This window comes from Drosophila miranda, chromosome XL (genome assembly GCF_003369915.1).
Source record: "Drosophila miranda strain MSH22 chromosome XL, D.miranda_PacBio2.1, whole genome shotgun sequence".
In the NCBI taxonomy this organism is placed as follows: domain Eukaryota; kingdom Metazoa; phylum Arthropoda; class Insecta; order Diptera; family Drosophilidae; genus Drosophila; species Drosophila miranda.
This window is the reverse complement of record NC_046673.1, coordinates 9,766,982-9,781,679: the sequence shown is the minus strand read 5'-3', so window position 1 is coordinate 9,781,679 and position 14,698 is coordinate 9,766,982. Positions and strand designations below refer to the sequence as shown.

The following is a 14,698-nucleotide window of genomic DNA, read 5'->3' as shown; positions in this document are numbered from 1 at the left end:
GAGTAAATGGGGGACTCTGCCAATGGACAAACAAGTGAGAATTTTACATTTTCCTAGCCAAAAAAGAATTTATGCAAAACAAATGTCAACAATGGGGAAAGGAGCTGCAGAGAGGGGCTAAGGGTGGGGAATGGGGCTGCAACTGCATCTTTGTGCTTATTCGGAATCACTTGCAAATAGCATTGTCGATAATCCCCAAAAACATACAATACAACATATAATATATCTCGAATGTTATTTTGGTATTCTAAGCGATGGAAATGTTGGAAGATTTCTGCAAATTGTACATCAATATAAACATTGTTTGTGTTTTGCAATCCATTGCCCCACCATTCGATACTTTGATATACAGCCAGCTAATCCTTCTTGAGCGATGAGGAAATTTGGAAAAATATCTGGCAAAAACAGGAATCGATTCAATTTGCACTTGGACTTTCAAAAACCGGCTTAAAACTTTATATATCGATACATCCCTGGCTGAAAATGCATCCCAAATCAACCACGCCCCCCCAGCAGGAGAGTCCAGTCAACAGCCCACCCCAAGCCGCGCACTTTGCGGGTCCACAATGCGACATTATCTGTTTTAATTGCATAATAAAGCACTTTTAATTAGGTTTTTATATAAGACCCAGCGACCCAGGCACGGCCACGCCCCCGCCCACGCCCACGCCCGTGCCCATGTCAGCGGCCACGCCCCTGCCGCCTAACAACCGCAAAAGTCGTAAAGTGTGAGATGAGCATGAGAGCAGTGGCGTTGGAGGAGGAGGAGGAGGAGGAGTGCCGCAGATGTGTTCAGATGGAATTCGGTTATACCAGATCAGCGGTAAGAGGGGGGGGGGGGGGTCGGAGTGGTACTGGGTGTGGGGGGGAAACGAGACGCGCAAAACATAAAACAGAATCTCATTTAACAAGAACGAAAGACTCGCCTCAGGGGCCGAAGCTCTTTATACACTTTCAGATCTATCGCATACACTCATCGTATCCTATTTGGGTTCTAAAACACACACAAAAAACTTTCGTGTAATAAAATATGTAATCCAATAGAGTACATTTCAGTTCCAGATCTACGATTTTGTAGCTACTTCCTTTCACATAGAAATGGGGGAAAATTGTATATCGTTTATAAAGAACAGATAATATAACAGATGATTTTTCTTTCTGGCCTCCGAAGATTTCTGCGACCCTCTGCAAGGGTATAAAAAAACATCTCGTGAAAGAGGGTACGGTACCAGAGAGGCGACAAAGGGGTAAGGGGTGATGATGATAATGTGGTGAGGAGGGGGGTGGGGCGGATGAGGCGGGTGACAAAAACTTTGGCTGTCTATAAGCTGCCCATACACACACACACACGCACAAGCAGCAGAAAAAGAGCGAAAAACAAAAAGGAAAGGAAAAGAGTTCTGAGAGCGGGTGAAAAAGTGTAAAACTTAATCCAAGTCCAGCGAAGCTGCAGGCACGCAATGTTAACTTTGGCTTAGCGATGGCCTCAGCAGAATGCAGGGGGGGGGAGGGGAATCTCAAAAGTGTGTGTGTGTGTGTGAGCTCTGAGAGCATATAAACGACCTTCAGCCTTCAGCAACGGAAGCAGCGGGAGCTCTGGCGCTGTGTTTGTGCTTCAATTATGCCAAAAATGCGCACTGACACGTAAAAATAATGCATACTTGAAGGCGCGCCACCAAACCGCACACTACTACACACACACACACACACACACGAACACAGAGAGAGAGAGAGAAAGAGAGAGGGGCGACAGAGTTGACAATGCCCGAGGAGAGGCTTGCCAGATGAACGGACGAACGGACGGCTGAGCAACCATGGCAATGCATATAACATTTTAATTTCCTGCTTATTAGCCGGGCCACGCCCGCAAAAGGCAAACTAAAGCAGGGCCCCGTTACCACACCTCGTCTCACCTTACCGCATCACACCACAGCATACCAGCACACCATCCACTCACACTCCCACTGCCACTCCCACTGCCACCACACACGCAAACAACGAACGCCCGCAGCAACCGCAACCACACAGTAGGGGTTAAAGGAAGTCCAGGGGAAGACCTGCAGGAAGACCTAGAAATGCAAAAGTTTCGACTCGCAGATTACCATTACCCAGCTCTGAAACTGAGATTCTTGAGCAGCACAAGATTGTGGGGTCGGGGAAAGCTTTCCACATCCACCACATAACTAATATGCATATCCCTAAGCTCTTTGGGTACCTATCGGGTAAGAAAATGGACAACCGCATGACAGCCGATTACCGAACCATTAAAGAAACTATAATTTACTAGAAAATAGAGCCTGCAGCTCGAGTAATCAGCTTCGGTGGAGGGAGGGAGGGACTCGGTGGTTAGAATTGTCATTCCATCAAAATGCTCGCCCAAAACGGACTGAATCCCAAAATTTCGGTTTTTTCTCTCGCTCACTCTTCATTTGATTTTCTGGTAGAGAGAACAATAAAATAATCTTTTTAAGACTCTAAAGCTGACGCTGAATCAATGAACTAATTTGAGAAAATACGGTTCAAGACGATTCGATTGCTGTGGATTCACTAGAGACAGTTTTAAGAGCCTTCAACAAAGTAAGGCTTCATTCCGATGACTGCATTTTGGTTCTTGATTAAAAAGGGCAAGAAACTCGGTTCAAGAAATACATATTTAAGAACAGTATAAAGTTTTCACACACAAAAGCTGGTGTGTATTTCCCAACCCTTCATTGCGTCATAAACTATCCATAATTGTTGTTACATACATACATATGTATATTGATAAAGAACCATGTTAATCCGAAAAAGTGCAGTTCCTGATGGAAAACAAAAAGAACAAAAGCCTCCCGCACCCGTGCACAGAAATCTCACAGCTAGCAGCATATGGAACACCCTACTGTAAAGGATTATACATAAGTACACCTTGGAACTGCAGTGGCGAGGGGCAGAGGAGAGGGGGAACAGTGCACGGCACGGGAAAAGCATAATGAAAGCAGACGAAAATGGCGTATTTATGCAAGGTGCGGTTTTCCTAGAGAAAATTCTCGCAAAAGTTGCCCAATTTGTTTCAGTGGCGTTTGTGCGGGGCCCACAAAGGGAGGCTGGAGCGAGAGAGATAGTGAGTGTGAGTGCGAGAGAGCCGGAATGCTTCACCTCGTATTACTACACTTTGCGGCAGAGCTTAATCTGAAAAGTAAAGTAAAATAAAGCAAAAGTAGAGCATTTAAAGCAGAGGAAATGGCTCTGGCAGCGGCAGCGGCTTAAAGCAGCGGCAGAGCACAGGCAGCGGCAGCGGCTTAAGGCAGCGGCAGCGGCATGGCAACAGAGCTGCCAGCGAAACGAATCTACCCCGTGACCCAAGCAACTAACGGTATATGCGAAGATGCAATGGCAAAGATACAAGAGGCTGACAGAGCGAACGCTCTATATATGTATGTATGTACACATGTCTGTGGTGTGTGTGTTTGTGCACGGTCATGTGCACATGTGTGTGTGGGATGCGTTTTGTTTGTCATGAGCGCGGTTGGCATCTAGCCTACTACCCCACCCTTCAACACCTCACCCCACCCCAGCCAGTTTTTCATTACACTCTCTGTCCAATGCAGCAAACGAAATTTTTTTGGATGCGCCTCACCGCGCCGCGCATTGCTTCTTGCCAAAAGGCGGCTCGGCTTTTTCTACTTTACCCACACATACACACGCACACAATGCACACACGATATAAATCACCAGCACACACACACACACATAGTCAGGCTGTCAGTGGCGGTTGAGTAAGTGGAACGGGAGAGCAGGAGAACAGGAGAGGGACCTAAATGTGCTGAGCAAGTCTCCACTCTTGGCCCCCACTAGTCTACGGCTCTGTCGACTCTGGATAAGACTAACTGCCGCTGCCTGCTGGCTCTCCCGGTCCCCCGCCCCGCCACTCCATTGCGGTGAATTTACCCCTATAGCCACTCCGCCCCCCCCCCCCCCCTCGAGGCCCAAACTGGCATTGAAAATGTTGATAATTGAATTTACACGTGAATGATCACAATCTTGAAGCCTTTACTAGGTTCTACCCCCCAGTCGCAGCCCCTGCGCATAACACCCACCCCCATGGACAGAGCCTGTAGAGGAGGGAAAGGAGAGTCAGATTGCATCAGTGCAATTTGGCAGAGGCCAAAGCGAAAAGCCAGAGCCAAAAGCAGCCAAACCGCCGCCACAGGCCCAAGTAATTATGATCGTAAATTGATTAAGCAACGAAGAGCAGCAAGCCAAAGAGAGAGAGAGAGAGCAGCGGAGCCAAAAGAGGCACAGAGCGCATAACGAACGAACAACGGGGTTAATGGAATTACAGTTATGTAAGCGCTGTCCTCTTGTTCTCGCTCTCCCACAGCCGCCACTGCACTGCCGCTGAAAGAGATTTGCATATTCGTGGATCAGCTTAATGACCAGACCCAGAGAGAGAGAGAGAGAGAGAGAGTTACAATGTCTTCAAGATGAAACAAGGAGCTTCGCTGCTCAATTATGAAATTTTAATGCGTTTTAGTGATTAAGGGATTTGCTCTAAGATTCGTAGGCACACTTGTAAGTTCCTGCCTATTCCCCCAATCTGTTCCCGAATACAGTTCCTGCAAAAACAGAAGTGGGTCATTCCAGCAACTGAATACCCCGAAAAACAATCAATTAGAAAGGGCGAAATAATCACACCCCACTGCTCTGATCACAGCCATCAATCAGACAGAGATAGCCATGCATGTGTGCATGTGTAAGTGTGCGAATGCCGCACTCTTTCAACCGATACGATCCGTTATGCGGCAGCAAACTTGACGGAACGGAACAGAGCGGAACGGAGCGGAGCGGAATGCTCATTTCATATCAAATTAATTTGCCTAAAATGTAGAACACAAATCTCGACTGCAGCACAGACAACAACAAGGACAGGAACAGGAAGAAGAATGAGAAGGAGAAGTAGCGGCAGTGCCAGGAAATGATGAAGAGGAATGTAATGAAGGAGCTGTAACGACAACAACAACAACAACAGCCGCAGCAGCGGCAGTAAAAGAAGACATGTGAGATTGATGACACAATCAAACAGGTATGAGGGAGAGAATCACATTCATAAAAGCAGGCAAGAGTTGAGTGTGCAAGCGAGAGGGCCAGAGCCGCGATGCAGTTGTTATGCGGCGCGGTGGAGTGTAGTGGTGCGGGGCACAGGGCCTTGCCAAATGGAAAATGGATTTCACTATTAATTTCGCTGACGACGACGACGACTAGGACGAGGCCGACGACAAGGACGGAGAGCACGTTGACGACATCAAAAGCGAAGCATCCGACTTGACAGCCAGGACGCAGATGCAGATGAGGACGCTGCCGTTGCCGTTGCCGTTGCTCCTGCTCCTGCTGCTGCTGCTATGGTCTACTATGTCTGCAATGCGCCGGACCCGCTTCCTAACCATGTCATAGCCCATGCCCGGGCCTTGCTTTTCCCCTCCATTTCTTTCCTTTCCATTCCTTGCCTTTCGCTTTTATGGCGCGCGGCCCACAGCCAGCGCATCGCAGAGCAGCGCAGCGCAGCGCAGCGCAGCACAGGCACACCTATTTTCAAAAGGGATTTCCAGCTTTTGCGGTAAAATGAAACAAAACACACAAAAAAAAGAGAGAGAAAAAAAGAAAACTAACGGCAACTTGGCTCTTTGTTATTTGGGCGTTTTGCAAGTTTTATTTTTTTTTTTCTTTTTTTTTTTTGTTGGTTCTTTTGGGTTTGTCGTCGTCGTCGTCATACAAAATAAATGGAATATCTTCGTGCCATGCTCTGCCTCTATCCCCCTCATCTAGAACCAGCTTCTCTGGCTCTGTCGCCCATCCACATCCAGGGTTTCACTTCCACTTCCACTGCTTCTTCGCCTTCCTCTTCTATCCGTCATGCCATAGTTGGCGCCGTGAGCTTTTTATACCCTATTCTTTTGGGTAATACCTAATATAACCCAACCCAAGAAAGCATCTCTAATTTCTTGTATTATAAGAACATTTATGTATGTACAGTGCACACATGTCTATATAAGTCAAGGGATACCCCTTGGTTGACCAATAAGCAACTCCGGAATTAAGCAAATGCTTTTTGTTCATAATATAACGAAAAAACAAAGTGACTACACCATTTGCAGTTTATTGTTTCTCTATATGACTCAAGGAAATCAGATCTTGATTTATTTAGATGCCATTGGAACTACTGATCGTATGACAAGGATTTGAACGGAAAGCCGCTTTTAACAATAATAGAAAATCCTGCAAGGGTATCTACAGTCTCGACCCACGAGGCTGGCATTATTTTCTTATCTTGCTATTTTTGTAAAGCGAATGAAGAGGGGAAAAAAGGAAAATTGCAACTTATGCAAAATATTTGCACCAGGGGGTTTCGCCGCAGAAGATGCCTTTGCGGACCGGACCGCAGCATGAATGGCGGCCCGGCCATGCACATGCATAAATAATCTATGACACGGGGGACAAATTGAAATTAACATATTAAGCAAACAATGGACAAATCATTTTTTGTTCTCGTGTTTCGGCTCTTTTCCATTTTAATGCGGTGCCAAAACTTGTATAATTGGATCTCAGCCCTGGCGGGACTTCTTGCGCACCTGATAGCGGGCCAAGGCCGCCTCGAAGACCTCGCCTACGGTCCGCTTGCGCCATATGAGAGTACGGTCGACGGTCGGCTTGGTTACGGTGGGGATGGGCAGGTTCTTCAAATCAATATCCTGCCCATCGTCATCCTTTGATTTGTATTTGGGATCTGCAGTAGCTTCTTTACTGGCAAAGTACTGCAGTGGCGGCTGTGGGAGAGCGAGAACAAGAGGACTGCGCTTACATAACTGTAATTCTATTAACTCCATTGTTCGTTCGTTATGCGCTCTGTGCCTCTTTTGGCTGCGCTGCGCTCTCTCCTTCTTCTTGGCATGGTCTGGACTCTTGGACTGGTCCGACTTATTTCCCTGATCCTGGTCCTGGTCCAGCTTCTTAGTCTGCTTTTGCTTCTTGGCCTGTGCCAGCTTCATATTCTTTTCCTTCTCATCCTCCACCTCATCTTCGCTGGAATCATCAATGCTGAAGTCAGAGTCCGCATCTATGTTGTTGTTCAAGTGCGCCTGGGAGTTGGTTGCACTACCTGGCTTGTCTTCAGTCGGATCTGGAACTGAGTTCGGCTTGGCAGGAGACGCTGCTGGAGGCTGCTGCTGCTCTTCATCCTCAGAGGCACGGCGTTTTCTGTAGCTGCGGTGCTTTGGCACCTCCGCTTTAATGGGCTTGTAGGCCACTTCCTCGGTCGATGGTGCTGTCTTGGGCTTGACCATTGTATCTGCGGTGCCCAGTTTTTGCTCGTACAGATGTCTGTAGAAGCCGTCGAGGTCCTTTTGCTTGGTCACATCTCCAATGGCCTCGAGGTAGTCGGCCCGCTGTTCTTTTTCTTGGAGCTCGCGCACGTACTCAAGCCTTTTGCGATACGCTGCTGTCACATAGGTGTCCTTGTCTTTGTACATTTCGCCCTCAGCCTCGCGGTCCTTCTGTACTTGCCGCTCGACACGCAGCTCCTTCTCTAGCTTCCGCCGCTCGGCGTGCTCCATGAGACGGTTGATGTACTTGGCCTTTCGGGGCTCCTTACTTTTGGTCAGCTTGGCCTCGTCCCGTTTGTTCTCCATTTCGTCATAGAGCTCGTCGTACTGGAATATGGTGGGATCCTCGGCCAGGGCCTTCTCCTGCATGCGGCGTGCCACCCGACGCTCCATTACACTGGGTCCTCCGGTCACGCTTGCTTTCGGGCGTATTTGTGGGGCATTATTGGCGCTGTCGTCCGACTCGCTGCTCTCGTCGAATACGGACGGTTTGATGGGCGGCTTTGCCGGCCTGGCAGCCTCCTTCTTTTGCTGCCCCGGGATTATTAGGCCATACCTGAGATCATCATTCACCCATTAATAGTTATTTTTTTAATATATTTCAAACAATACTCACGGTTTTGACATTTCGTATTGTTTTTTGTTTTTTAAGAACAATGTTTATATTTTTGCAGTGTGACCGCAAGCTGTTGCGCCCCAAACGCCAATTTTTTTTTAAATTGCGGTTCGTTTTGCAGCACTGGCAGCAGTAGCAACTCTGAGTGCGTCAAAGCAACTCTGGCAGCTGTCAAATGTCAGATCCAGCGGGCTCGACTTCCTCTTTCTCTTTTCCGATACGTTCGCGGTCGTGTAAATTTGTGTTTGCAAATCAATCCTAGGTAATCGTCGCTTAATTTAATAGATTTGTTGAAATAAAGCCAAAAAATGGCTTGCCAAATGTGCTCACTATGGTTTATACCATAGATTTAGTGCGAGCGCGATGCAAAATATGTGAAAAGTGTTATTCTTTTTATATTTTTTTATTGTGTGCCGAAATTTATGGCAGTACTTGTTGGCCGAGAGTGGTTAAACCGAACACTGTCCGCTTGGGGCAATGTATAAACAAGACATTGTCCATCAATGAATCTAAATAACATTTATGGTTTTTTTGCCAATTTTTTTCTGTGTGGCGGCGTTTTTTGGCTGTGGTTCCTGCCCGGAGAGGGAGATGTCAGCTGTGTGTGCGGCTGCTGTTGTTGCTGGTGGTTGTGTGATTGGGCTGGCGCTTTGAGGGCTTTCGGCCGCCGCAGCGGGCTTGAGATGAGAATCATCCGAAGCAGTGTCTGGGGGCATTTGCAAGCCGGCAAATGTATGGTGCCCCTGCCCTGCCCCCAAAGGCTGTCCTGTCGGGTAGCTGTTGTTGTTTACACTATGTAACACCGATGCCCAGGCAGAGGAACGCACACAACCACAAGCAGGCATACGCACACATACACATAGACAATGGCGGCCGCCCTGGAGTTGTTCTTTTTCATGTATTTTGCACGTGCTAGCTTTTCCACAGTTTATTTTTTTGTTCTGCGAGAGCCGTGAACTAATTTGTACTCTCGTTTTCACATTTGCAGCCATGGTGCGTATGAACGTATTGGCCGATGCCCTTAAATGCATCAACAACGCCGAGAAGCGTGGCAAGCGCCAGGTGCTGCTGCGTCCCTGCTCCAAGGTGATCATCAAGTTCCTGACTGTGATGATGAAGCACGGCTATATCGGCGAGTTCGAGATTGTCGATGACCATCGGTCTGGCAAGATCGTGGTGAACCTCACCGGTCGCCTCAACAAATGTGGCGTCATCTCGCCACGGTTCGATGTGCCCATCAACGACATTGAGAAGTGGACCAACAATCTGCTGCCCTCCCGTCAGTTCGGCTACGTCGTTTTGACCACCTCGGGCGGTATCATGGATCACGAGGAGGCCAGAAGAAAACATTTGGGAGGCAAGATCCTCGGCTTCTTCTTCTAAGCGAAGGAACCGGCGTCGTCTACAACCTAATGCTAAAGCGTATGTGTGGGAGTTGATATGTAGATTGTTGTTTTATTTCACACGAGCCTAGGGCCGAGGAGGATTTCATTCAAGCATAAATTAGTTGCAACAAAACTGAATGTTCACAGAGTTAACGCGAAATAAAATGATTTGATACATATTAATATTAATCAAGATTTTTTTATGTAATTGTACATGTAACATGTAAGCCGAAAAGATGAATGAAAATAATAGTAAATCAATCTGACAACGTGATACCAACCCAAGCATCTCTGTGTATAATTGGAGTGGCGCCAGTAACGGAAGCCAAGAGCCGGTGCCAAGTGGATCAGTGTAAAACGCATAGCGTGGACCAGTAAGACCTCGAAGAAGCTGTTCTTTATTTATGATTCACTGCAGGCACTCCTTACAGAATCGTATCGTATCCTGTACGGTTATATCATTGACAAGGCTGAGGAAGGGATAACCGTTTTTGGATCAGGAACGAAGAGGGACGATGTAGCGCACACGCACTGTGTAATTGGAACCAGGAAGGCAAAGCCCTGGCTGCAGCCAGATTCGTGCAAACATCAAAACGGACACCCCTGAGGTGTCGGATCAGGCTATATTTGCAGTCTTTTTAAAGAGCGCAAAAAACGAGCTACAGTCTATCAGCAGTTACGAGTATCTATTAGATACGCGCTCGCTGCTTAATTCCAAGAATCAGAACAACTGCATAATTTTGAATGTAAACATATTGGCGGGAAACAATTCTCGCAGAAAATAAAACAGCAAACGGTCACACTATACTATGTGTTGTACACCGATAATTCCTGATGGCATTAATCGAACATGAATCAGCTGTTCATTGGCCCTGCCAACCGATTCCAGTTTTGCAGCTGTCCCGCCAAATTGCAGTTGGATTTCAAAATAATAATTTTATGAGCAATCTTACGTAAACAAAACCGACACAAATCAATTTTCACTTAATATCTCTTCCATTACCTGCTTAAAAGTTCTGCTCGTACGAAATTGCTCTTGCTCAAATTAGAGCTAATAAGTGTGTGTAAGAAGCAAAGCAATTTTCCACAACAATTCCATTATAAGTATATAGAATTCTGATTGTATGCAATCAATTAGACGGAAAACCCTGATTAGATTTAAATTAATAATGACAATCAATCGGAATTGCAACGAACACATTTCCGACGATTATCTATCCTGATAATTATAGGTTCTTTCAAACACCGGCACCCCCCAAATGATGAGTCCAGAAATTGTTTCAATTTAATTGCAATATACATACATATATTTGTATCTACTCATCAGCTATGGCCGGAAAAATTAACTACCGACCTGCGTTGCGTGCGGGGTCGGTCCCAACACAAACATAATTGCTGAGCAGCCAATCTGTCGATATCTACGGCAGGGCGGACCAACAATGGTAGTAGCGCCCACGTCCACCCCACACCAGCCCACTCATATCTGGCCATCCATCGCGGCTATTAAAAGGTCATAAGCAGCTGCAGAATTATTCATTTCACATTTGATTACCGCATGCCAATACTAGAACGAGTATGACTGCGTCAATTTCAATTATGTATCTAGGAGTACGAGTATTGGCCATATTTTTTTTCCACACGACCCAACCTTTGCGGCATGGCTGAAAATGGCTGAAATGGTTGCTCAGCAAACCAGCAACAGCCCACACCAGACATACCGATTATCATTTGATTCTTGCTTTATCAGTCTATAAAATAATCAAATAGCACGACTGACAGCACTCTACTCGTATATGAATTATATACTACACGAGTACGTATGTATATGTATGGTCTGTACTTTCCGGTTGCGATTGGGTATTTCAATGTCATTTGATTTCAAGTCAGTCCGAGGAGTCCTGCTTTCCATTAGAGTAAATGCGTTTTTCCACGTTCAACGAAATAGGTCCGTTGGAGCCAGAGCGTTTGTACAATCAAGACAGTTGAAAGTCATGCAGGCCCAACGCCCTCAATTTGGCTCAGACGGAGATTATTCCACTTCTTTTTTTGTTTGTGTTTCTGTGTTCAGGAAAGTTTTTTTTTGCAGTAAACGGTTTGGCTCTCACAGCTTTCTGGGCAGTGATTTAGCAAAATCGAAACAGCATTTGTAATTTTTTCCTTTTTTCAGCTGTCGAGATGCTTATGAATATGAATAGCGTTAGTTTTTTCTGCGATAGTTGGCTAACATGCTCAGGTAAAAACAAAATGGGAAGGGGAATACGCGGGACGCCGAAACTGAGATGCTCTTGTCTTTGCCCAAGCTCCAGAACAAAGGCGCTTCACAGTTGCATTTGACTGTAACAGTTCTCTGTTCTCTCTATCGATATAATACAGATTTTATTCTTGTATTTGTATAGTAGACCGTTTTGTTTTTGTTGCTGCCATAGGAACTATGCATCTGCAAGGGTATCCAAAGAAAGCCATCGCTTCTTTTGGTTTATTTTATTGTGTAGTAGTAAAACAGTTGCTAACATGCGAACGAACATTTTTCTCGCCTGACAACTGATAAGCGCCAACGCAATGAAATAGTAAGTATACTCTTTCCGTATAGATACAGTTAGAACGCTGCGATCGCACCATTTGAAAGGGTTCGTTCTGTTCTCTTTTCTGGTAGCTTCGATCGGCGACACAGTAACAGCGTTGAAGCTTTTTCCACGATTCGCAGCAGCTGGCTGTACGAATGCATGTGTGTGCATATACATATGTACGGACAAGCACACTTACACGCATTTGTGTAAACTAGTTTGGCCAAAGAGTAACCGAGACAGACAGACTGAGGGGCAGATCGTGTGATGCGCTGCGCCACACGTAATGGGTGGACTCTAGGAAAAGCGGGAGGGCTTGACACGGAGCGGATCGCAAGCACAACATCTCACTCCATCCATCACTTTCGCACACACAGAAAGAGCCCCGCCGAGACCTGCTTAATATGCAAGACATCCACGTCACCTCTCGCTTGCACTTAACATTGAAAAGAAAAACGGGAATCCAAAACGGGAATACCGTGGCGACAGGGGAAGTGCAGCGTAACCCACTGCTGGCACTGTGTCATAGTCATCCATCAGCTGCTGGCGCTGCAACTGCTGCTGCTCTGTGGACTTGTGACGTTGGGTTCCGGCATTCTCGGCATATTAATACTCCGTATAATCGCCGGCTGCTATTTCGCAATCGGCTCGGTCTATGTCTGGGACTTGCGATAAAAGCCCCGCAAGCAGATAAGCAGGGCGAAAGTCCGTCCGTCTGTTGGCCGGAACGGGCCCGGACCTCCCCCTGATAAAGACCCACGTGTGCATCTTAGTATTCAATACAGTTTTATTGAGGCGAAATTACAAAATAAGAGCAAACTCAAATAAATCACTTTCCGCTTAGGTAATGTTTGTGTGTGTGTGTTTGGTGTGTTGGTGTTGTGTGCAATGCAGAGGGAGAAAGAACAAATTATTTCACAGTTTCTGTTCACAAATCATAATAATATGCATGTACTCGTATATAGATGACGAACTAGCTCTAGGGTTAGTGTTTATTATATGTATATTTAGGGTGTTCAAATGTGTGCGTGTCTGTGCAATGCGATTCGAATCGTCCTGGACTCGCCAGAGGCACAGCACCGCACAGGCACAGCCCCACAGATGATTAGCTTCTTAGGAGGTGGTGGAAAAGTACTCCTTGGACTTGGTGGGGTCGGCCACCATTGTCTTCTGGCCGGGCTTCCAGTTGGCTGGGCACACCTCGCCGTACTTGTCCGTATACTGGAAGGCATGGACGAGGCGCAGAGTCTCCTCAACGCTGCGGCCAACGGGAAGATCGTTGATGGTGATCTGGCGCAAGTTCTGCTTGTCATCAATGATGAAGAGGCCACGGAAGGGAATGCCGGTCTCCTCATCCAGAACACCATAGTCGCGGGCCACCTTCATCGACTTATCGGCCAGCAGCGGAATGTCCATGCTGCCCAGACCGCCCTGCTTACGGGCGGTGTTGATCCACGCCAGATGGGTGAACTGGCTGTCCGTGGAGCAACCAATCACCTCGCAGTTGATTTTGCGGAACTCGGCAGCACTCTCCGAGAAGGCAATGATCTCCGTGGGGCACACAAAGGTGAAGTCCAGCGGATAGAAGAACAGCACCAGGTACTTTCCCTTGTAGTCGCTCAGTTTGATGTCCTTGAACACGCCATTGACTACGGCGGTGCCGGCGAACTCGGGTGCGGATTTCTGCAGTTGGGGCATCTGATGGGGAAAGAGAAAGGGTTTTATATATTAAGTAAAAGCTAAGCTCAAAGTCACAAGATGGCGGGTGTTTAGCCGTCGTGCGGCGGTCCGAGCTAGACAGGGCACCTATTTATGTATGTATGCATGTATGTAATTGTAATGGAGGTGGCCGAATATTTCTACCAATTGAACTTTGGGCACGTTTTAGTGCGGATGTAGCGGTTTTAATTACAGAAATCGGAAAAATTCGCCGCATTTTGCGCATATTTTAACCCTATTTCGTGTTCTTTTTTGACTAAAATTTGTCTATAGCCGGCACACACTACGAGTGTATGTGTGCGAGTGTGTGGTGTGTGCGTGCCTGTGTGAGGCTGCGTCTGCCCTGTGTGTGCGTGTAGTGGTGCTCTTGAACGAGGGACGTGCCAATAAAGCACAATGTGAAAGAAAATGACTACGAATGTTCGGTGCTCAACAAAACTTGTGAAATAATCTGCGACTCAACATCATCATCGCAATCATAACTATCAGCACACACAGCAACAACAGACAACTACGGTAATGGTAATCATGATTGGTCTTACACTCCACAGTAATTTCTCTTTGACTTTGCCTAATATTTGCGAAATATTCATTGTCGGACACTCACTTTAACCTGTTGGATATAGTATGTATGTAATTGCTTGACTTCCGCTTTGGGGTCTCGGTCTCGGGTCGATCTGAGATGTGGTCGAAAATAACCAGAGAAAAAGCACAACCTTCCGGCACGGTAACGAAATCGCGAATGGAGCGAGATATTGATATAGTACAGTATATGGTTAATCAGTGTTGCCATTTTAGCTTATTTTAAGCTAGATTTTCTTATTTTAAAACCAGATAGCTTGAAAAAAATTTGATATGCATAGCTTGAAATCCAGCTTATTTAAAAGTTCATTTAGCTTATTTTATCTTAAAATAATTAGTACAAAAAAATTGTTTTTTTTTTTATTTTATTGTAATATTTGTTAATTTTTAGCGAGAAAACTGATAAAAATCATATTTCTTGTTCGTATTTTGGTATATCATCCAATTTTGTGTATAAATGTATAGTAATTTTTCGTT

At 46.2% G+C, this 14,698-nt stretch overlaps 3 protein-coding genes across 3 annotated transcripts; 1 reads left to right on the top strand and 2 right to left on the bottom strand.

Moving 5' to 3' along the window:
- Nucleotides 1–6,113: 6,113 nt before the first annotated feature.
- On the bottom strand, nucleotides 6,114–8,069 carry LOC108163716 (nuclear speckle splicing regulatory protein 1). Its single transcript, XM_017299168.2, has 2 exons — nucleotides 7,972–8,069; nucleotides 6,114–7,911 (listed from the first exon to the last, which is right to left on the bottom strand). The coding sequence occupies exons 1-2, from the start codon at nucleotides 7,980–7,982 to the stop codon at nucleotides 6,579–6,581; spliced, it is 1,344 nt and encodes a 447-aa protein (XP_017154657.1). The 5' UTR covers nucleotides 7,983–8,069; the 3' UTR covers nucleotides 6,114–6,578.
- A 66-nt stretch (nucleotides 8,070–8,135) lies between these two features.
- LOC108163724 (40S ribosomal protein S15Aa) lies at nucleotides 8,136–9,545 on the top strand. Its single transcript, XM_017299179.2, has 2 exons — nucleotides 8,136–8,233; nucleotides 8,960–9,545. The coding sequence occupies exon 2, from the start codon at nucleotides 8,962–8,964 to the stop codon at nucleotides 9,352–9,354; it is 393 nt and encodes a 130-aa protein (XP_017154668.1). The 5' UTR covers nucleotides 8,136–8,233; nucleotides 8,960–8,961; the 3' UTR covers nucleotides 9,355–9,545.
- Nucleotides 9,546–12,689: 3,144 nt separating this feature from the next.
- Nucleotides 12,690–14,390, bottom strand: LOC108155609 (peroxiredoxin 1). The gene is made up of 2 exons (XM_017286538.2): nucleotides 14,247–14,390; nucleotides 12,690–13,618 (listed from the first exon to the last, which is right to left on the bottom strand). The coding sequence occupies exon 2, from the start codon at nucleotides 13,616–13,618 to the stop codon at nucleotides 13,034–13,036; it is 585 nt and encodes a 194-aa protein (XP_017142027.1). The 5' UTR covers nucleotides 14,247–14,390; the 3' UTR covers nucleotides 12,690–13,033.
- Between the last annotated feature and the right edge of the window lie 308 nt (nucleotides 14,391–14,698).